This window comes from Panthera uncia (assembly GCF_023721935.1).
Source record: "Panthera uncia isolate 11264 chromosome A1 unlocalized genomic scaffold, Puncia_PCG_1.0 HiC_scaffold_17, whole genome shotgun sequence".
Lineage (NCBI taxonomy): Eukaryota > Metazoa > Chordata > Mammalia > Carnivora > Felidae > Panthera > Panthera uncia.
This window is the reverse complement of record NW_026057577.1, coordinates 51276353-51299631: the sequence shown is the minus strand read 5'-3', so window position 1 is coordinate 51299631 and position 23279 is coordinate 51276353. Positions and strand designations below refer to the sequence as shown.

At 42.8% G+C, this 23279-nt stretch overlaps 1 protein-coding gene across 2 annotated transcripts in view; it reads right to left on the bottom strand.

The window, feature by feature from the left end:
- Positions 1-18848, bottom strand: part of OCLN (occludin) — a 55672-nt gene extending 36824 nt beyond the window's left edge. The window contains exons 1-4 of one of the 2 annotated variants that reach the window (XM_049649591.1): positions 18756-18848; positions 9565-9681; positions 3850-4525; positions 1039-1200 (exon numbers count right to left, since the gene is read on the bottom strand). In XM_049649591.1, the coding sequence (XP_049505548.1) occupies positions 1039-1200; positions 3850-4525; positions 9565-9614 (888 nt within the window). In that variant the 5' untranslated portion in view covers positions 9615-9681; positions 18756-18848. Of the gene's footprint in view, positions 1-1038; positions 1201-3849; positions 4526-9564; positions 10217-18755 lie in introns of those variants that run through there. The other variant, XM_049649592.1, reaches the window with a different exon arrangement.
- Between the last annotated feature and the right edge of the window lie 4431 nt (positions 18849-23279).

The following is a 23279-nucleotide window of genomic DNA, read 5'->3' as shown; positions in this document are numbered from 1 at the left end:
GGCTGAAGTCGGACGCTTAACCGACTGCGCCACCCAGGCGCCCCAACCCGCTGATTTTCAAAAGAGTTTCGTTGTGGCTCCTTAACTAACCAGAAGAAAATCTCATCTACGTTTCTTCAAATCAGACAACACAGAACGCCAGAGCTAAAGAGGCCTTCGAGATGAGCCATGTCTTTATCCCTCCCCTGACCAGCAGAACCCAACCTGAGCCCTCTTTACTCCACTCCCCCTATCCAGAACACATCTACCCTGGAACCCGTGTCCAGGATTCACACCTCACCTTCACGGCAAAACTTCAATCTGCTCCAGGAAACCTATGATGGAGGTTTCTGAGGATGCTCCCAACTGCATCCTAACAGGACTTCTGAGAAATAAAGTCTCACTGCAGACATCTCTAAAGACAGGTCAGGTATCAGGAACACCTATTTCCGAGATATTAACACATACTCGTACGAATAACAGTACAGTATACACAAAAAGGGAATCGCTCCAGTCTCTCTCTGCTTCATGGAAGTATCTCTTAGGTAAGTATCCATGCAGAATCAGTCACTGTAATTTGCTAGGCTGTTATCCATGGAAGAAGTTTAAACATATGCCACTTGCTACGACTCCAAAACACCACTGCCAATCCTGAGCCAAAAGACAGCAAGCATCCCACCCAAGTGTTTCCCTCCAAAATGACAAGAAGGAAAATAGAAGGGGAGGGGAGAGGTGTTTTGTTTTGCAAAAGCCAAGTCCTTTCTGCACAATTCTTTAGAAGCCATTTGGTTTCAGGGCCTAGGTACACTTCTTTAAAACGGAAATCTGATTTTCACCTTGTAGTGAAACAATTTCCAGTTATCATACCACCTTCTCAGAGGTCTGAGCAAAACATGAGAGCACAACTTTTGCAACATATACAGACAATAAGTCTAAGAACAGAGTTTCACAAAGCACTCAAAGTCAAATTTAGAGACAGAAACCTGGGGGGTTAATAAAATACCAGACATATGCTCTTTTTTTTTTTTTTTTTTTTTTTTTTTTTTAAACAACACTTACCCATTCTTCGACATTGGGGGGTTGCTCATCATAAATATGTTCCTTGTCCCACAAAATATTCGACTTATCATACCGGTCCATCTTACTTCGCGTTTTCACAGCAAAGAAAATTATTAAAGCAAAAGCCACAATAACCATGAATCCCAGGACAATGGCAATTGCCTAAAAAGAGATTAAAGATATTGACACAGTTAGATTTCAATTGTTTACTTTATCCTAATGCACTATCCAAAAATACCTAAGGCCCTGCACTTATATATCTGTGGTGTGATATAAAACTGATACAAATAGTTACATTTTAGAAATATAAAATGTAGCCCATGTCAGTGGGGCGGAGGCTAGCAATACATATGCGACTTGATTCAATACTCAGAACAGGCTTAAAGTTAGGTACTTTCATCACTCCATTTTAAATTATAGAAATCTAGTTCCAAAGCTTGAGCACTAAGTGGCCTTTTTACCAACAGATGAAAATGGCCAGTAAATTAACTCAATCACTGGTATACTTCTAAAGGGCTTTAAATTTTTTTTTTTTAATGTTTATTTATTTTGAGAGAGAGACAGACAGAGTGTGAGCAGGAGAGGGGCAGAGAGAGAGGGAAACACACAGAATCCGAAGCAGACTCCAGGCTCTGAGCTGTCGGCACAGAGCCCGACACGGGCCTAGAACTCAGGAGCTGTGAGATCATGACCTGAGACGAAGTCGGCGGCTTAACTGACAGAGTCACCCAGGCGCCCCTCTCAGAAGTAGCTTTAAATACCCAATCATGTTTATAATCTTGTTCATAACACATGCTTGGCAAATCTTTTTATACTGAATTTAACTTCCAGTCTATAGAGGATCTACCTTACCATAAATTATGCAGACATGATCTAACCAAGCTATAAATTAGAGAAAATGATTCATTTAGTCTGGCAGGTGGTTTCTGTTGGGAGTCTTCTGTGCACTTACAAGAAAGGGCCCTGTGACAAGGAATCCCTCCCCGTGACAGTTCTCCCAGTGTCTGATAAGCATGTTGAGTGGTCTACTGGCCTGCAGACGCTTGAAATTAGGCAGGTACCTGGACCCTGGCCTGGATTCTGCTAATGGGTAACAAGTGGGTCTCTTTGCAGCCATCTAACAGTGATATCCTTTTTCAGTGAATACAAGTTTGGGGCATTCAGAGGACTAAGAGAGACGGGGGGTGTGGTAAGATAGGAATATCAGCCCTCAGCTCTATTTACCAGACATACATTTGCAAGTCAACAAACATTCTGAAAACCTATATTTGGGGTGAAAACATTTCAGTCTTCAAAATAATGATAGTTACTGGAGATGATCTAACCCCAAAAGAGTGACTCATTCAGGTAAAAGAATGAGAATTACTGAGTCAGTGTAAGGAGGGGGAAAACAAAACAAAACAAAAAGATAAGGGAAAAAAAGGTAAGAAATCCATCAGGAAAAAAAGATTAGCAACTTCACACCCATCAGCATGGACAGAATCAAGCAGACAAAACACAATGTTGGTGACAATGTGCAGAAATTGCAATCATCATACGTTTCTAGTAAATGTAAAACAGTGCAACCTGTTGGGAAAACAGTTCCTCAAGAGATTAAACACAGAGACACTGTCCATGAGTGGCTCAGTCAGTTAAGTGTCTGACTCTTGATTTCAACTCAGATCATGTTCGTTGAGATATAGCCCCGTGTTGGGCTTTGAGATGACAGTGTGGAGCCTGCACGGGATTCTCTCTCTCTTTCTAAATAAATAAATAAACATTAAAAAAAAAAAGGAAAAAAAAGACCCAGAGACAACATAAGACCTAGCAATTCTATCCCTAGGTACATACTCAAGAGAAACTAAAACATGAGTTCACATAAGAACTTGTACACAAATGTTCAGAGCATTATTCCAAACAATCAATGTGAAAACATTCCAAATGTCCATCAACTGATGCATGGATAAACAATGATACAGGCATACAATCAACTATTACTCGGCAACAAAAAGGAATTGACACAACATGCTACATAACATGGATGAACCTTGAGAATTTTACATTAATGCGAACTGGAAGGAGCCAATCACGGGGACACCCGGCTGGCTCGTTCAGGGGAGTATATGACTCTTGATCCCAGGGTCTTGAGTTCAAGCCCCACATTGGGTGTAGAGATTAAATAAAACTTTAAAAAAAGAAAGAAGGTTGGGTGCCTGGGTGGTTCATTTGGTTAAGCCTCCCACTTTGGCTTAGGTAATGATCATGGGGTCTGTGAGTTCAAGCCCCACATCAGGGTCTCTGCTATCAGGGGAGAGCTCGCCTCAGATCCTTCTGTTCTCCCTCTTTCTGCCCCTCCCCTGCTAAAATATTTTTCTCTCTCTCTCTAACATAAACTTTAAATAAATAAGGTCTTAAAAAAAGCCAATCACAAAAGACCTCATATTGTGTGACTCTATATATGAACTATCCAGAATAGGCAAAACTATAGAATAGGATTAGCGGTTGCCTTGGTCTGGGAAGGGTTAGAGAAGTGAGAAATTACTGCTAATTGTGTTATGGGGTTTCTTTCAGGGAGAGCGAAAATGTTCTAAAACTGATCATGGGGATGGACACACAACTCTGAATATACTAAAAATTACTGAACCAAACTTTAAATGGATGAACCATATGGTATTAAAAATATCATAATAATGACACCAGACCCTCTCCAGATTCTGACTTCAAAGGAAGTGAAGCCTTGTCATAAATACCTTTTAAAAGGTCCCAAAGTGATTCTACTAAGCCTCCCAAAAGCCTCTACCCAAAGCAGGGCAGGGAGGAAACCACCCATACCTCTTGGGGATCTACCACACAGTAGTGATACAAATACTGATCCACGTAGAGTCCACTAGCTGCAGGCGTGTAAAACTGGTTGCAGATGGCATATATCTGTGAACTGTATAGCGACCCAGAAGCCTGGGCAGTTGGATTGACTCCCATTATGTAGACAATTGTGGCAATAAACATCATGATGCCCAGGACAGCACTCAGTATTATCACGGTCAAGTAGTATCTTCTCGTTCTCGAGATTTCAGATCTGATAACGCTGGTAACAAATATCACCAATGCAGCAATGAAACAGAAGGCCACCATGGCCAGGAGGAAGCCCTTTGCGGCTCTTGGATCTGTGTAGCCTCCGTAGCCATAGCCATAGCCATAACCATAGCCGTAGCCGGTTCCATAGGTACCAAAGCCACTTCCGTAAGGGTAGCCTATACCACCTCCTATTAAGCCAGTTCCATAGCCTCTATCCCAGGCAAGCGTGGACGCGACACAGGCAAATATGGCAATGCACATCACGATAACAAGCATAGACAGAATCCGAATCACTCCTGGAGGAGAGGTCCATTTGTAGAAGTGAAGAATTTCATCTTCCGGGTAAAAAGAATAGGCCGGTTGAGACAGCATTGGTCGAACGTGCATGTCTCCACCATACATATCATTGCTTGGTGCATAATGATTGGGTTTGCTGAAATACACATGAAAACAGTTTCAAGTTAGTATCGTTTGGAGGTAAGTAGAAAGAACATATCGTGTACTCGGAATAATTTAAACTATCCATTGGCAAATAAAACTATTATTAGTACCACCCCACTACAAGCAACAACACTTTATGCCTCCCCCCACCCCCTGCCGCAAATTCAAATGCCAACACCTTAAACTCCAATGTGATGCTATTAGGAGGTGGCCTAATTAGGTAATGAGATGGAGCCCTCATGAATGGAAACAGTGCCTTTACAAAAAGAGACTCCTTCTACCTTGTGAGGGGATACAACCACAAGCTGGCAGTCTGCAACCCAGAAGACGGACTTCACTAGAACCTGACCACAATGGCACCTGATCTTGGACTTTCAGCCTCCAGAACTGTGAGAGATAAATTATGTTGTTTATAAGTCACCCAGTCTGCACTGTTGTTTATAAGTCACGAAGTCGGTTAAGTGGCCGACTTCAGCTCAGGTCATGATCTCGCAGTGAGTGTGACCCCGCATCAGGCTCTGTGCTGACAGCTCAGAGCCTGGAGCCTGTTTCACATTCTGTGTCTCCCTCTCTCTCTGCCCCTCCCCAATTCATGCTCTGTCTCTCTCTCTCTCTCTCTCTCAAAAATAAACATTAAAAAAAATTTTTTAATAGAAAAAATAAGTCACCCAGTCTGTATGACTTTGTTACAGCAGTCTGAAGCTACTGAGACACCCAGTGAATAGTAAAAGTTTCTGTGCATCAGAATCCCCTGGAGGGCTTGTTAAAACAAAGACTGTTGGTCCCCAACCCCAAGGTGCTGATTGTGCAGGAAGGACAAGCTGCTGCTCGTGCAGCCAGTCTGGGAAACGTGCACTGAGAATGACCACTCTATGGAGTGGATTTCTATGGAGTAGAGGTTCTCAAATTTTCGGCATATTAGAATCACCTGGGGAGTGGGTACAATCCCTAGACAGAGCATTCCACACCAGTTAAACTGTAATTCCTGGGGAGGGAAGCCCAAGCAGTTTAGAATAAGGATGTCAACCCTACTGCTTGTGGGATTTGAGACCAGTGCATTCAAATAGGACACCAAAGGTGGCCTACCCAGGGTCATGTCCAATTCCTGGCAGCTTCACTCTCCTACCTGAGAAAGCACATTCATTCATTTATTTACATGATAGCTATTTACTGGAGCCACCAGGCTGATGTGCGCTGGGCACTCACCTAGATACTGAGGATACAACAACGAACAGCAGTGTCTCAATCCAGACCCCTCAAAGGTTAGTTATGGTTAAGAGCTACGAAATAAATCAAATATGCAAAGAGGACTCATCAAGGTGATGTCTAATTAGATCTTTATAAAGACACTTTGCAGGGGTTCCTGGGTGGCTCAGTCAGTTGAGTGTCCAACTCTTGATTTTGGCTCACGTCATGATCCCAGGTCGTGGGATTGAGTCCCATATCGGGCTCTGTGCTGATCATGGAGCCTGTTTAGGATTCTCTCTCTCTCTCTCTCTCTCTCTCTCTCTCCCTCTCCCTCTGCCCATCTCCCCTGCTCTTGCCCTCTCTCTCAAAACAAAAAACAAAAAAACAAAACAACTACTTTGCAAACTTCAGTAATACAATCATAAACATCACGGAAGACAGGCACATTGATCTGTGGACACGCTGAATGTAAGAAATGTGGGTCCTGCAGGAACAAAATTCAATTGCTCAACTGACCTCACCCCCTTTTGTTTTTGCCATTATTTCCTTGGTCCACTTCTCTCATTGCAAAGCAAGATATCTCACTACTGGGTGCTGCTAACCACTTGAATGCAAGGAAATGCAAACTAGAAAGAACACTGATAAGATAGTCTTTGAAACATCACATATGAAAACTCCATAACTCATTCTACTTGGATATTTGGGATGTCTCCATCTGGGGCTGTTGTGAACAATGTAGCTCTGAACACGATTGAGCATGTGTCCTCATACACAAAAGCACTTATTCTTTTCTTTTGTAAAATAATTTTTAACATTTTTATTTATCTTTGAGAGACAAAGCATAAGCGGGGGAGGAAAAGAGAGAGAGGGAGACACAGAATTCAAAGCAGGCTCTAGGCTCTAAGTTGTGAGCACAGACTCTGACTCAGGGCCCGAACCCATGAATCGTGAGATCATGACCTGAGCCGAAGTCCGACGCTTAACAGACTAAGCCACCCAGGCACCCCTGAAAGCACTTATTTTTCTAAGGTATATATCCAGGAGAATTTTTGAGTCAAATTTTTCTTTTTTTTAACTTCAGCTCTATAAGACAATGTCGAAGTGTTTTCCAAAATGATTATATCATTAAAAAATTGTTTAAATATTTATTATTTATTTTTGAGAGAGAGAGAGAGAGAGAGAGAGAGAGAGCAAGCAGTGGAGGGGCAGAGAGAGAAGTAGACACAGAATCTGAAGCAGGTTACAGGCTCTGACCTGTCACGGGGCTTGGAGAACATGACCTGAACCAAAGTCAGACACTTAACTGAGAAACCCAGGCACCCCCCCAAAATGAATATATCATTAAAAAAAAAAGATGATTACACCACTTAAAATTCCATTAACATTGTAACATTCACAAAAGCATTGTTGAGAATAACCCAAAACTGGAAACAGTGTAAATTTCTACCTAGAGTGGAACAGGTAACTGTAACATATCCACAGGATGGAATGCTACAGGGCTGTGTCTAACATGGCAGCCACTAGCCACACAATCCACTGAACACTGGAAATGTGGCCAGTCCAAACTGATCATAGTGTAAAAAAAGAAACGTAGCACCATCAAGAGAAAACCCAATATTAACTACGTACTTTGGGTGACAATGATTTGTCAATGAAGGTTCATCAATTATAACATGTGCGCCACCCTGAAGGGGGATACTGAGACAGGCAATGTATGTATAAGGGCAGGGGGCATATGGGAAATCTCTGTACCTTCCTCTCCATTTTGCTGTGAATGTACAGCTGCTCTAAAAAATAACATCTAGTAATAACAAGGAATATAAACTGCCTCATGAGTCAGTGTTTACATCACCTGTTGAAATAACACTTTAAATATACTGGGTTAAGCGAAATATTATTAATACGGTTAGAAAAAAAACAAAAAATTACATATATCATTCACATTTTATTTCTGTAGCATTGCTCTGAAGCAAAAAAAAAAAAAGGTTAAAAACAAGTAAAGCTAAAATGTACTGTTTAGATGTTTAAAAAAAAAAAAGAGAGAGAGAATATCAAGTGATAATCATGTCACAACGGTGGTTTCCAAGGGAAGGAGAGGAGACAAGGATGCACTTGGAGGTAACCTACGTGATGATTTTGCTTTATCTTTATCTTACTCATCATCATCACATGTTCTGTGCCCTTTTCTGTGTGTGTGTTGTATCTCACCCATGTTTATAGGGGCAATGTAATAGGAACACAACTCCTACTACAGTTATCAAAGACTTGAAGCTACAAACTACTTACAGGAAGAAATCCCTATCAAAGTCTGATAACAAATTTAAATTTTTTCATAGTTAAACCCCCAAATGAATAGGGATGCAAGAACCCTCAACTTTGCTTCTTGATTTTATTAATGGCAAGAATCACTCTAATGATGCGGATGGGGTGCCTGGGGAGCTCAGTCAGTTAAGTATCCAACTCATGATCTTGGCTCAGGTCATGATCTCACAGTTTGTGAGTTCGAGCTCCACGTCGGGCTCTGCGTTGATGGTGCGGAGCCTGCTTGGGATTCTGTCTCTCCTCTCTGCCCCTCCCCAGCTTGTGCACGCTCGCTCGCGCTCTCTCTCTCTCTCTCTCCCAAAAAATAAACTTAAAAAAAACATTTTAAAAGAAAAAAAACTAACGATGTGGAAAACATTATGCCAAGTGAAAGAATCAGCCACTGAGGATCACATATTGTGTGATTACATTTGTATGAGATGTCCGACATGGAACAATCTAGAAAGAGAAAGTGGACTGCTGATGGACTAGTACTAGAGGGAAATGAGGAATGGCTGCTGATCGGGGTGATGAAAATGTTTTAAAATTGATGTGGTGACAGTTGCACAACTCTGTGAATATATTAAAAGTACTAAACTGTCCATTCTAAATGGGTGGATTATTTGGTGTGTGAACTGTATGTCAATAAAAGTTATTACTACAAAATTGACAAGGAGTCAAGTTTAGGGTTAGTCACCTAAACAGGGCATTAATAAAGAAGCTTTATACCATTTGTGAAAAAACAAAAAGGAATAAATATACCCACAAATATAAGCTTAAACTATCTAGAAGCAACCATTAGAAAGAGATAAGGGTGTCTGGGTGGCTCAGTCAGTTAAGTGTCTGACTCTTCATTTCAGCTCAGGTCATGATCCCAGGGTTGTGGGATCAAGCCTCAAGCTGGACTCTGCACTCAGTGTGGAATCTGCTTGGGATTCTCTCTCTCCCTCTCACTCATTCTCTTTTTCTCCCTTGCCCACTCACGTGTGTACCTGCTCTCTCTTGCAAAGAAAGAAAGGAAATAAGGAAAAAAAGGAAGGAAGGGAGGGAAGGAAGGAAGGAAGGAAGGAAGGAAGGATGGAAGGAAGGAAGGAAGGAAGGAAAGGAAGGGAAGAAAGAAGGAACAGGTGACAATAGTTGCCTCTGCAGAGAAAAACTGTCATCCTGGAAGTTAAGCGGCGGAGGGAAACTTTCACTTGATAACCTTTGTTTCAATTTAAATTTATAAACACATATATATTTTTTAATGTTTATTTATTTTTGAGACAGACAGAGAGAGAGAGACAGCGTTGAGTAACAAGACACAGAATCTGAAGCAGGCTCCAGGCTCTGAGCTGTCAGCACAGAACCTGACTCAGGACTCGAACCCACAAACTGTGAGATCATGACCTGAGCTGAAGCTGGATGCTTAACCGACTGAGCCACCCAGGGGCCCCTAAACAGACATTTTTAACAGCAAACACTTAACAGATGAAAATTTCAACTATACATATTTTTTACATGTGACAGTTTAAAAAAAAACAAAACTAAAGAATTACTTACAATTCATCAGGTCTATAAGGAGGTGGACTTTCAAAAGGCCTCGATGACATGGCTGATACCAAGGATCACCTGATCTTCAGGATGAGCGCTGCCCCGTAGCTTCCAAGATAAGGCAATCTAAGCAACGTAAGTAGGGTAAGGGTGTTACTACTGAGCTCAGAGTTTCCTTGCATTGCTAAAAAAACTAATGAGACCAATCTCAAGTAACTTGTCATACCAAGATTATTTCTCTTGTCCTTCTCACTGCCATCTTTATACAATGGATCATTAATTCCTTGAGTACAGAAAATCACTAAGCATAGGCATCATTCAGCCTGGTCATCCTCACAGCACCAAGCACCAAGCACTGCATATCACTGGCTTACAAATATTAACTTTCATTGCTAAGTTGTAGTAATAAAAATTTCACAAAGCTTTTACAGCACAGGTAAAAACTGGTAATTTTCTACTGGCACAAAAACAGACACTCAGATCAATGGAACAGAATAGAGAACTGAGAAATGGACCCACAAATGTATGGCCAACTAATCTTTGACAAAGCAGGAAAGAATATCCAATGGAATAAAGACAGTCTCTTCAGCAAGTGGTGCTGGGAAATGCAGAAGAATGAACCTGGACCACTTTCTTACACCATACACAAAAATAAATTCAGAATGGATGAAAGACCTAAATGGAAGACAGGAAGCCAACAAAATCCTTGAGGAGAAAGCAGGCAACAACCTCTTGACCTCGGCCACAGCAACTTCTTACTCAACACGTCTCCAGAGGCAAGGGAAACAAAAGCAAAAATGAACTATTGGGACCTCATCGAAATGAAAAGCTTCTGCACAGCGAAGGAAACAATCAGCAAAACTAAAAGGCAATGGACGGAATGGGAGAAGATGTTTGCAAATGACCTATCAGATAAAGGGTTAGTATCCAAAATCTATAAAGAACTTACCAAACTCAACACCCAAAAAACAAATAATCCAGTGAAGAAATGGGCAAAAGACATGAATAGACACTTCTCCAAAGAAGACATCCAGATGGCCAACCGACACATGAAACAATGCTCAACATCACTCATCATCAGGGAAATACAAATCAAAACCACAATGAGATACCACCTCACACCTGTCAGAATGGCTAACATGAACAACTCAGGCAACAACAGATGTTGGCGAGGATGTGGAGAAAGAGGATCTCTTTTGCACTGCTGGTGGGAATGCAAGATGGTGCAGCCACTCTGGAAAACAGAATGGAGGCTCCTCAAAAAAATCAAAAACAGAACTACCCTACGACCCAGCAATTGCACTACTAGGTATTTATCCATGGGATACAGGTATGCTGTTTCAAAGGGGCACATGCACCCCAATGTTTATAGCAGCACTGTCAACAACAGCCACAGTATGGAAAGAGCCCAATTGTCCATCAACGGATAAATGGATAAAGAAGATGTGGTGTGTGTGTGTGTATATATATATATATATACACACACACACACATACAGAATGTAGTATTACTTGGCAATTAAAAAGAATGAAGTCTTGCCATTTGCAACTACGTGGATGGAATTGGAGGGTATTATGCTAAGCGAAATTAGAGAAAGACAAGTATCATATGACTTCACTCATATGAGGACTTTAAGATACAAAACAGATGAACATAAGGGATGAAAAGCAAAAATAATACAAAAACAGGGAGGGGGACAAAACAGAAGAGACTCATAAATATGGAGAACAAACTGAGGGTTACTGGAGGGGTTGTGGGAGGGGGGATGGGCTAAGTGGGTAAGGGGCATTCAGGAATCGACTCCTGAAATCATTGTTGCACTATATGCTAACTTGGATGTAAATTATAAAATAAATTATACAAAGAAGAAAAATTGGTAATTTTCGAAACAGTCCCTTCCAAGAACAAGAAACATAAAAAAAAGAAAACTTCTTAAAACTTATTGTTTCATATTACTTTTGAAAGGCCATATCAGAAGAGAATGCATAGGAAAGTGGATACGGAGCTGCATCTAGCACATACTAGTCCCTCAATGTTGAAACGTAATCTGGTTTAAAAGTATGCCTTTATCATTACCAATTATTACACAATACATCTATGGATGGTAGGATTGTGGACACTTTTTCCTTTTCATTTTCCAAGTCTTCAAAATTGCGCATAATGTTTACAAAAAGGGGGGAAACATTAATTATGTGTTATATTAAAGAGTCTTCTGCCCTACGAGAAAAGCAGTATGATTTGGTTCTAAAATTCCTCAGAGCACAATCCCGACATACCTGAGAGGCAATTTCATTCAATCGACAAGTACTTATTAAGTGTCTACACTACACCATGGGAGTCTGTGGAAGTACTACAGAAGGTCACACACAAAGAAAAAAGCAACCACAACAGGCAGTTATCGAGTTATTAGGGTTGACTACATGATCGAGCCCAAGACGGGACCAAGCAGAGAAGAAAGACCAAGACCCGAAGAAGAAGGGCAGGAAGTGGGAGTGGGAGGGGTCACTTGAGCAAGATCTACAATCTGAGTATATTAAAGGGTCTTCTAGTATTGTTTTTCCTTTCCAAAAACGCAAGTCCAAATAAGGTATTATGTTAGTCAAGTAAATAAATTCAAACTCTCTAAATTTTGTTCTTTAATATCAATGGCAACTATCTTCCACATCCTTAAGGACAGTCAATTCCACATTTCTCAGAAGAAAATAATGCCCAAACGTACATCAGCTAAAAACCTTAAAGACGGAAATAGAGTGAATGTTAGGAACACCAACACAATTAGCATGATTTTCCAAACACAGTGAGGGAAGACTTCGCTATGTTTTTCCTTTAAAAAACTGTTTTTACTGAAGTATTCACATACAAAAAGGTACACAAATCCTAAGCATACAGAGACCTATAACTAGTACCCAAATGTACATAAAAATGGGCAATTGAGGACACTAGCACGTTACAGTGTTATGGGAGAGTGAAAGTCCAGATTGGCTTCTTAATGGATGTTCAGAAAAATAATAAGAAAAACTGAATTTAAACACTATTTAATGTAGGACTCTAGCTGTGAAACTGAATGTCAAATACTGACAAACTGACCTTCGAGGATTCTTACCCCTTTCATAGCCAGGGCTTACTCCTTCAAGACTAGGCCAAAAATTCCAGGCTCCACGGTAGGGTAGATTTTTGTTTTGCTTTGGCTTTTTTAAGTATCCTCTATGCCCAATGTAGGGCGTGAAGCCAGGACCCTGGAGATCAAGAGTCACATTTTCTACCGACTGAGCCAGCGAGGCGCCCCCTCCATGGTAGTTTTTGAACGTTCTAAATTAATCCAGGCTCAGGCTGAAGTTTACATTTTGTCAGAAACGGTGACAACAAAAATCCCTTTCCAAACTGCCATTTTCTGGATTCAGAGTTCTGTTATCAAATATCCTCTGATACCAGAGATTTTACATTGTGAAGCAAATAATTTTAGGAAGTTTATCAAGGACAAATCATATCAACTTCATTTACTTTTTTGAGAAGGTCGCCAGATTGGTAGATGAAGCCTGAGGATCTTGAGCACATCCCTATGCACAGACAGCACCCCCAGGCAGATGCCTCTGGGACTGAAAAACAGAATCTAAATAGGATGAAAGAATGGAGCATTTAGGTCCCCTAGAGGTTTTAACAGCTCACAATCAGAGAGGACAAATTCTACTTCTCTTCCTTGAACTTTACTACCCCCTTATGCCAAAGGGCTGGGGACAAACTTGACCTCTAGGGTGTTATAATTAAGATAATATATTAAGGAAGATGAGCAAAACCATTCACAGCAAGATGGTTACCTTGAAGTTGAGAAATTTCAGTGTTTGGGCATTTTAGGTACTTTGTCTCCATTTTCAAATATTAGTGGCATGAATAAATCACTTTACAAATGTAGACTCAATTTTTATTTTATTAAAAAAAATTTTTTTAGGTTTATTTAAGAGAAAGAGCACATGTGCACATACAAGTGGGGTAGGGGCAGAGAGAGAGGGAGAGAGAATTCCAAGCAGGGCTCCACACTATCAGTGCAGAGCCCGATGCGGGGTTCGAACACATGAACCGTGAGATCATGACCTGAGCTGAGATCAAGAGTCGGACGCTTAACCAACTGAGCAATCCAGGCACCCCTAGACTCAATTTCTGGAAGTGTGTTTCCTTAGGGAGAATTTCAACAAAGTTAACAAGCCATCCCGAACTTTGGCAGTAGGTACAGACAGTGCTTCGATCTAGGAATGATGCAGTTATGAAAAAGAAACAAACCTCTGCACAACCTTCAAATGTGTACATCATGTTCCAAGCAGGTGCCTCTCCAGGAGGTGACTAAGAGTGTTAAAGAACTAGAAAAACCATGTCTTAAGACAAATGATTGATAAAACAGGAAATGTTTGGCCTGGACCAATCAACATTAGAAGGACCACTTTAGCAGCCTTCAAATATCTGCACAGCTGTCTTTGTAGTCCTAGAAACCATTCTTTGAAGAAAAGATACCACAGGGTCAGATTTCATGTCAATGTTAGGAAGCCTCTCCCTTACCCTGACTTCACACACCCTTCAAAAATAACAAATAACAATGTGATCTCAAGCCATGTATGCAAAGCTTAAGTTGTTTGATATTGTAAGGGGACTGGACTGGAGGAATTCTAATGTCTCCTTCAAGGCAGTCGGGACTGTGCTTTAAGGCCACAGCCAAAGAAAAAAAGGACCAAGAAGAGACTGTTTACCCAACGCCCAGCACAACAATATTAACATTATCTGCTCAGTAAAAGTATATTGAGTGAAGGACAAAATGAATGAAAAGGACACAGGATCTGGCCTAAGGGGCTCATCGGTCACCATCACAGAACCCGTACCATGTGAATGATAGGGACATAAATCAAACAGCTGAGTAAAAGTCGAAAGCATAAGGCAAACAGCAGACTCTTACAAAATACGTAAAGCTGATTAATGTTAAAATATTTAAAAAGTTCTCCGCTTGAAAATGGTTACTGCCCAAAGCTGTCTTCATAGAAACCTAAGCATAAGAGGAAGAAAAGAAAGCCTGAAAATGCTATCCCCCTGAAAAATTATTTGAAGCAACTGTCGGTAAGTAAAAGATAAACTTTATCATATTTTAGGAGAGCCTATTCCTTTTCAATCATATGCAGCAAGAGTTAATTTGCCTTTAAGAAGTTTTTAAAAATTGTGCCTGGTATTAAATTATTATATTTTGGCATACAATTAGTAAACTGTCTAAAATTTTAAAATTAGGCATATTTTGAAACAGACAGCTCTGTATCAGAAGTGGCATTTTTAGTAAGATCTACAGATGATTTTTTTAAGTTTATTTATTTTGCAAGAGAGAGAGAGAGAAAGAGAGAGAAAACAGAGCGAAACGAGGCGGGGGTGGGGGGTGGGAAGGAATCCCAAGCTGTCTCCGCACTAATGCAGAGCTCCATCCCATGAACTGTGAGATCATGACCTGAGCCGAAATCAAGAGTCGCCCACTCAACCAATTGAGCTACTCAGGCACCCCTCTCCAGATGATTTAAAAACAAAAACAGGGGCGCCTGGGTGGCGCAGTCGGTTAGGCGTCCGACTTCAGCCAGGTCACGATCTCGCGGTCCGTGAGTTCGAGCCCCGCGTCGGGCTCTGGGCTGATGGCTCAGAGCCTGGAGCCTGCTTCCGATTCTGTGTCTCCCTCTCTCTCTGCCCCTCCCCTGTTCATGCTCTGTCTCTCTCTGTCCCAAAAATAAAAAAAAAAAAAAAAAAAAAAAAAAAAAAAAACCAAAAACTTTTTTTAACGTCCATTTATTTTTGAGAGAGAGAGAGAGAGTGAGAATGTGGAGGGGCAGAGAGAGAGGGAGACACAGAATCGGAAGTAGGCTGCAGTCTCCAAGCTGTCAGCACAGAGCTCAATGCGAGGCTTGAATCCATGAAATCTAGAGATCATGACCTGAGCTGAAGTCAGACTCATAACCAACTGAACCACCCAGGTGCCCCTACAGGTGATTTAAAAAAAAATTTGGGGGGGGGGGGGCACCTGGGTGGCTCAGTCGGTTAAGCATCCGACTTCGGCTCAGGTCATGATTTCGCGGTCCATGGGTTCGAGCCCCATGTCGGGCTCTGTGCTGACAGCTCAGAGCCTGGAGCCTGTTTCAGATTCTGTGTCTCCCTCTCTCTGACCCTCCCCCGTTCATGCTCTGTCTCTCTCTGTCTCAAAAATAAACGTTAAAAAAAAAATTTAAAAAAAAATTTTTTAACGTTTATTTATTATTGAGAGACAGAGACACAGCGTGAGCAGGGAGGGGCAGAGAGAGAGGGAGACACAGAATCCGAAGCAGGCTCCAGGCTCTGAGCTGTCAGCACAGAGCCCAATGTGGGGCTCGAACTCATGACCTGAGCCGAAGTCGGACGCTCAACCGACTGAGCCACCCAGGCACCCCCCTTCCAGGTGATTTTTAAGCACACCATGTATTTTGAGCATCACTGCCTCAATTAAAGGCATCAATCCAAGGAGGGCCTTGATCTTGTCAGTTTCCTGTCTATAATGTCTAGATCTGTACATGGTGGGCACTAGCCGTCCAGCTTTCAACTCAAATGTCACCTCTTCAGAAGCTCCTTCCCTGCTATTCACTCCACCCACCAAGCCCGTTTTATTCTCAGAGCGAATTTCCCCCCTAATTATTATTTTTTCTTGTTATTTTTTAAATAATCTCCACCATCTCCACCTCAACTGGAACACCAGCCCTACAAGCACCCAGATGTCTGTCATGACCATCACTCTTCTTCCAGATCCTTACAGTCCCTGGTACAAAGTGATGGTCAATCAACATTTGATTTATAAAACCAACAACCCATATCAGAGTTGGGATTTCAATACAGCTGTGAATGCCTTCAAGTTCACAATGCTAACAGCCACTAAATATAATCCTTCACATTCAACCAAATTAGTTAAGTGTTTACAGTCTGAAGGAAAGGGAGAGTAAAGGGTCAAACATTTAACCATGGGCATCATTTGTAGCTTGCTGAAAAACAGAATTCCAGGCCCCACATCTGACCTAAGAATCAGAATCTATGTTAATAAGATCCCCAGGCAATTCGGACCATATTCGAGATTAGGAAGCACTAAATCACACAGCAGCTCTAAGCCTAGAAGCTAAAACAAAAAGGGTAACAAAAATCCTCATTGTCTTTTTACCCCAGTACATCCATAAATAATAACTTGGAAGAAAAAAGCCCACTAGGGAATCTAATCCAGTAAGCCTTAAAATGCAAGTGAAGAAAACTTCCCTTCTGGCAGGCTCCTAGGCAGGTGAAAGGTTTTCTATCAGTTAATTTGTGTGGTTAAAAGTGATCTCCTAATTTTTAAAGGGCAGTAATTCCAACACTACCTTTAAAAGAAAACAAGAAGTTTATCTTCACATCAAACAAGATGTGGAAATATTCTATGAGACCATAGGGACCAGTCAAAGGTAGAGAGTTCCAGAAAAACCCCAGAGCGTTCTGGTGCTGGAATATCCAGGACTGCTGCTTGTCCACTATACCTTCCCCGATTTGTTGAAGCAGGTTTCAAGCCACAAACTTTGCAACATGTTTCCCCTACCGGTGTTTCACCTTTAAAATGGAGTTCTAGTAAGACTTGCCTTCCGAAGTTGATAGTATCATTAAAGGATACAAAGCACAGAACTCTTTTTGGCCCAGCATTTAGGAGGCACTGCCCATCATTTCCCTGAACAGCCTGGAAGCTGCACAAATCTCGCCATCCTCCTCTCCATCATTTAACCAAAGAGGCACCTGGTAACTACAGAAATGCAGAACTACACAAAAAGGCGGCTTGGAGGAGACAGCCATTACTGTGGCTCCACCATTTACAATGTCTATTTTAAAATACCAGAAAGAGAAAATATTCATTTGTACCGTGCCAGAGAAGCACTGTTATACTGGGAATTGACAGCTTGAGAAATGCACCTCCGCCTGGAAGGAACTAGCTTCCAATCACAGCAGGGCTCACTCGAAGTGCCTTAAAAGGAAGGTTTCACCTTTTCCAGGGATCCCAATAATACACCTGTTGTGCGTGAGGGCCACACACTAACCTGGAAGGCTGCCTCTTCCCCCGCCCCGGGTCATTTCCCAAATGGGCAGTGTGCCTAGCCAGCCCGAGGATGCCGTGGCTTCTCGGGGTTAGTCGCTTCACCTGGGGCACAGGGGCTCGGAGGTGCTCCTCCAGCCCCAAGGAGCAGAGGCCATTTTGACCCCTCAACCCTGCTCTCCCCGCACACTTCCTCCGACGCAGGGAACATGTCGGCAGGCAGCGCGCGCGCCGGCACTTCCCTGGAGGTCTCTAAGCCCGCGGCAGTTCGTGTCCGTGCGCCCTGGCCGGTGCGCGCAGCGCGCGGTCAGCAGGGACCGCCCGGAGGCAGGTCCGCCCACCTGGCGGCGGCCTGCGGGTCACGGGTGAGTATCCCAAGCGCGAACAGCTTCCCTCGAAGTACAGCCTCGCTCGAAATTAAATCCCCGCCCCCAGGCTTAAATCGACGCGCGCTCGCACCGCTCGCACTAGCTGGATTCCAAAGAGCGGATCGGCCCACCCCGGGGCTCTAGGAATACTTCACGGATTAAACCCGTCACCCCTCTCCCCGCTCGGTACCCAAAGAGTGAACGGGGCGGAATCGATGAGGTCCCTCCCCGCCGCCGGGATCCAAGACCCCCAGTGTCCAGCCCTACACTCAGGACCCCGAGGAGCCGGGCGCACGCCCCACTCCCTGAGGACCTCCTAGCTCTCCGTCCGGGGAGCCGCGCTCTGCGCTCCCTCAGTTCGGGAACCGCCCGCCCGCCCCCCTTTAAAGCGAGAAGGTGCCCGCGCCGCCTGGACTCGAGGAGCTGTAAGCGTTTCCGCCGAAAGAGCTGATCGGCGGCTCCAAGTGGCCCTTCGCTGGGGGAGGCAGCCGCCAAAGTAGCCCAGGGCTGCTCTCTCCGCGGACCCGCGCCCCTCCGGCTTCCGCCGGTCCCAGCCCAGAGGCGAAACCGCCACCGAAACTGGCGCCGGGCGTCCTCCCCCGCCGCGCCTCCCCTACCAGACCAGAGCCACGATCCCCTGGGGGACTCTGGGGCCACCGTGAGCCCCCGGCGCCGCGCCCAACTCCCATCTACTCACTGCTGCCCCGCACGACCCACCAAGGGCCGTAGGAGCCAAGGAACGCGCTTACCTGGCGAGCGCACCTGACGAGGTGCGGGCCGCCCGCCAGCAGCCTGGGACTAGACTAAGAACTCTGTCGGTCCTCCACCTCCACTCCTCCTCCACTCCTTCTTCTCCTCCTCCCCCCCCCCCCTGCGGTCCTGCCCCCGGGCATGCGCACCACCGCCTGGCCGGTGCTGGAGGTCTGGGGCCGCGCACTGGCCAGTCTCACCTGTTACACCAAGCGCGGGCTCTTGGGCGCTCTGGCTAGCTTTCCCCGGAGTCCCGCGGCCTCCAGCCGGGGAAGGACAGGTTGGGGGTGTGGGTGGACGCCAGCGAGGAATTGTGTGTCGTGGCCGTCTCCTCCCTCGGTGACCCATTCACCTGAAACTCGGATGGGAGGGGGAAGGGAGCGGTGGAGAAGGAGGCGGGAGGAACCAGCCCTTCCCCGCACACCCTCCCAGCGATCCCAATTAAAGGCACAGCGCAGCTTTGGCGACCGAGTGCAGAGGAGGGGCCCCGGCTCCCAGAAGGTGGGGGTGGTCCTGGACCGCCCTGCGGCGCGCTCCGAGCTCCTCTGCTTGGGGTGGAACAGCCGACGAGAGACGGAGGGAGGTCTGGAGGGGACTGTTTTACTCTGAAGGAGGTCCCAGGGTGCCCACACGCTGACACGAAAGGCATGTCCTTACCCAACAATTTTCTGTTCCTAAAATTTGGTTAAAATTTTTTGGAAAGCAGCCAGAAATGGGAGATTTGCAAAAGTCACTTGTAAATTAAGGAACCGGTTCTGAATCTCTGGAGCCAGATAAAAGACCATAACTCAAAGTGTGGTAGGATCTCGTTGGTAAACTTGCTGTAAAAATAAAGTGCATGCGGTAGTGTACATGATTACCAGCTCAAGGTCCTTTGCACCCCCTCCCCAAGGGATTTAAACTATTTTAATGTTTTTTTAGCTTAAAAAAAAGGGGGGTACGCCTGAATAGCTGAGTCCTTAAGCTTCTGACTTTGGCCTCGGTCATGATTCGAGCCTGGAGTAGGGCTCTGCACTGGCAGTGGGTAGCTGGCTTGGGATTTTCTCTCTGCCCCTCCCCCACTTGCACTGTCTCTCTCTCTCTCAAAAATGAATAAATTTTAAAAAGAATAACAAATTAAAGGCCCTAGTTCTGTGTACTATGTTCTATTTCTTGATCTGGAGGCTGGTTCCAAAGGAGAGTTCACTTAGGAAAATTCATAGTCTACACAAAACTGTGTATCCTTTTATGTATGTATATAGCATATCTATATCTATATTTTTTTTTAATTTAAGTTTATTTATTTTGAGAGAGAGAGCCTGCAAGTGGGGAAGTGGCAGAGAGAATCCCAAGCAGGCAGAGGCCAATGCAGGGCTTTACCCCATGAACCTGTGAGATGGTGACCTGAACCAAAGTCAGACCCTTAAATGAGTCACCCAGGTGCCCATCAATATATGTATTTTTCAATTATACTCCAGAATATTGCAATTTTAGTTCTTGCAATTTAACCTACATTGAAGGCTAGAATTCAGGTTTCCTAAATTCCTGCTTCACTTTGTGTTCCAATCTGGAATGTCAGCATTACTAATTAATTTTTGTCCAATCTCACCCACTTCTCTGCCTTTAATTAAGTGATTAGAGATGTGACTCTCCCATACATTAGATCTTAAGGCACAATTCAATACTTAAGGAAGTAAAAGCATTATATAAATATAAGGTATTTGAAATGATGACAACCTTAATGGATAATTACTCTAATTGGGGTGTGTGTGTGTTTGTGTGTGTGTGGAAGTTATTGCTACAATTATTTTAGCATGAGCATGTAGTTTTTGAATGATGCAGTTTAAATTGGTGGTGTTAACACTGGGGAAGTCAGGTTAATCCTCTTAATGTTCGCTGTCAGATTACTGAAATCGCCAAACATTCCATTCAGTTTATAATTAAACAAGGGAACATTTCCTAATACTCTCAGATTTATAAACACACATCTATTATTTTATAGTGTACTTTGATATGTTCAGAAAAGAACCTAGAGGTTTTTTTCCCCCACTTTTTAAAACTTGAAATATATTTCATATACCATACAATTCACCCTGAATTTTAAAGTGTGCGTACAAGTCAGGGGTTTTTAGTATATTCTGAAGGTTACACAATTACCACCACTTTCTAACTCCAGAAACCTTGTGTGTCCCTTAGCAGTTACTCCCCATTCCCTCTTGCCTCCAGGACCCTGGCGACCACTACCCTACTTTCTGTCTCTATTGATTGACCCATTCTGGACATTTTATATGAATAGGTAATACGATATGTGGACTTCTGTGTCTGCTTCTTAGCATAATGTTTTCAAGGTTTATTCGTGTTGTGGTACCTACCAGTACTCCATTCCTTTTTGTGGCTGAATACTATTCCATTGCATGGATATACCACTTTTTGTTTAAACTTTCATCAGTTGATGGACATTTGGCTTATTTCTACTTTTTAGCTATTATCATAATGCTGCTATGAACATGCATTGTACAAGTGTTTGTGTGGGCATGTTTTCCATTCTCTTGAGTGAATTAGGTGTTTAAGCATTTTATCATTTTAAGAGACTTATGCATCGAATGCTATTTTTCTTACTCCCACACTAAACTGAACGCAAAGGCATGTGTTACGATGGAAGGTTAGTTGCCGTATTTCATTTGCTTCCCATATTCATTCATTCACAACCATATCCTGAGGGCCTACCACGTGAACAGTAGTAACAAAACCTGAAAATCACTGTCTTAGCGGAGCTTACATTCTAGGTACTGCTGTACTCACACAGATGAAATAATCAGATTTATTAAATTGAACTACATGAAATTGGTAAGTTTTATCTACATTTTTAACTGCAAAATGGCAATTTCATATGGTTCAATTTAATACTAAGCTAAATTTCTATTGGGAATGTTGTATGGCATTTTTAATGCATTCAGGTTAATTTTCCAAACAATGCTTACAACACTGAAAAATCTAAAAACTTTGTTCTTTTAACTGTTTCCTAATGGTGTGCATAGTACGTAGTAGTTGAAAAGGTTCAGAAAGAAAAGCCAGCCTGAAAAGCTAAATGTATCATTCTTCAATAGAAAAATAGATTGTTGAATGTTTCATGATGCCGTGCTCAATGTAATCATGTTATATAATCCTAAATTGTATTAAAGCTTTAATTAAAAATAAAATTTAAATTTAATTTAAATTAAATTTAATTTAATTTATTAAAAATTTTAATTAAAATAATTAAATAATATTTTTAATCAAATATTCATTCCCAGCAACTCAGTCTTTTTGACTATGGTTACACTGTTGAACATATTTGATGAAAATTCTCATGACTCAGAAACAAAGTAAATATTATTTTCGGAAGACCTATGATTATAAGTTTGTTGATCTTACATGCAGTCAAGTGAATGATAAGATTTTTAAATTTTATTTTTCTTCCTTTTTATATGTAAAGAAGAAAGTTCAGAGCTCAGAATATGGTGTCAGAAATTTGGGTTCAAATCTCACTGTTGCCACATAGCAGCCAGATAAGATTGATCCTTGAGGGAAATTAAACTACATCAGTCTCATTTTTCTCCACTGTAAAGACGGGATGATGGTAAATAGTTATCTCTTCCTAAGATTATTGAGCAGTACATGGTCTGTTCACCAAGACGGTCCATATGCTGGGCCACATGTTGAGTCTCGATAAATTCAACAAGTCACTGGGGAGCCTGGGTGGCTCAGTCAGTTAGGCATCTGATTCTTGATTTGGGCTCAGGTCATGATCTCACAGTTTGCAAACTCATAGGCACAAAGCCCCCTTGGGATTCTGTCTCCTGCTCTCTTTGCCCCTTCTCTGCTTGCCCTCTATCTCTCTCTCAACATAAATGAAAATAAACTTTGAAAAAAAGTTTTAAGAAGTCATTGCTGTATCCTGTCTGCCTGAAACAGTCCCGGTCACATGGTTGTTCCAAAAATATGTGTTGGATGAGCAAATGAATACAACCCTGATTCCTCATTCCAACATGCCTGTGGAGCCGTGCCCATCTCTCAGATAGCTTGTTACTGTAAAAACAGCATATTGCTTCACAGCATTTTAAGGCTTAGATCCCTAGTACTAGGTTTCAAAGGAGAAGAGAGTAGAGGTTAGAAAATTTCCTCTCTGCCTCACCTGCTTAGTGAATGAATTCAGTGATTGGTATTTGATTAAGGGCAACTAAGGAGTTGCTGAAGGCCTGGCCTGAAGGGCCTCTAGGCTCCCCACCCAATCAGGAATGGGGAGGATCCTAGTCCATGGAGGGTGGATTCCTTGGACAGATTTATGGAGAAATTCATGGGAAAGTCACCAGGAAGGCAATTTCTGAGAGGATGATGACACTTGGTGAGTAAAACTCTATCTCCTCAATTCCTATGTATTAAGCAAGATCCTTCTGGATGGATCAAAGATTAAACAGAGGGAGCACCAGAAAGGGAGCTTCTAGTAGAACGAGAGTAACTGCAAACCCCATCATTCCTGTGCCAGGCTCTGTGCTGTGTTACGG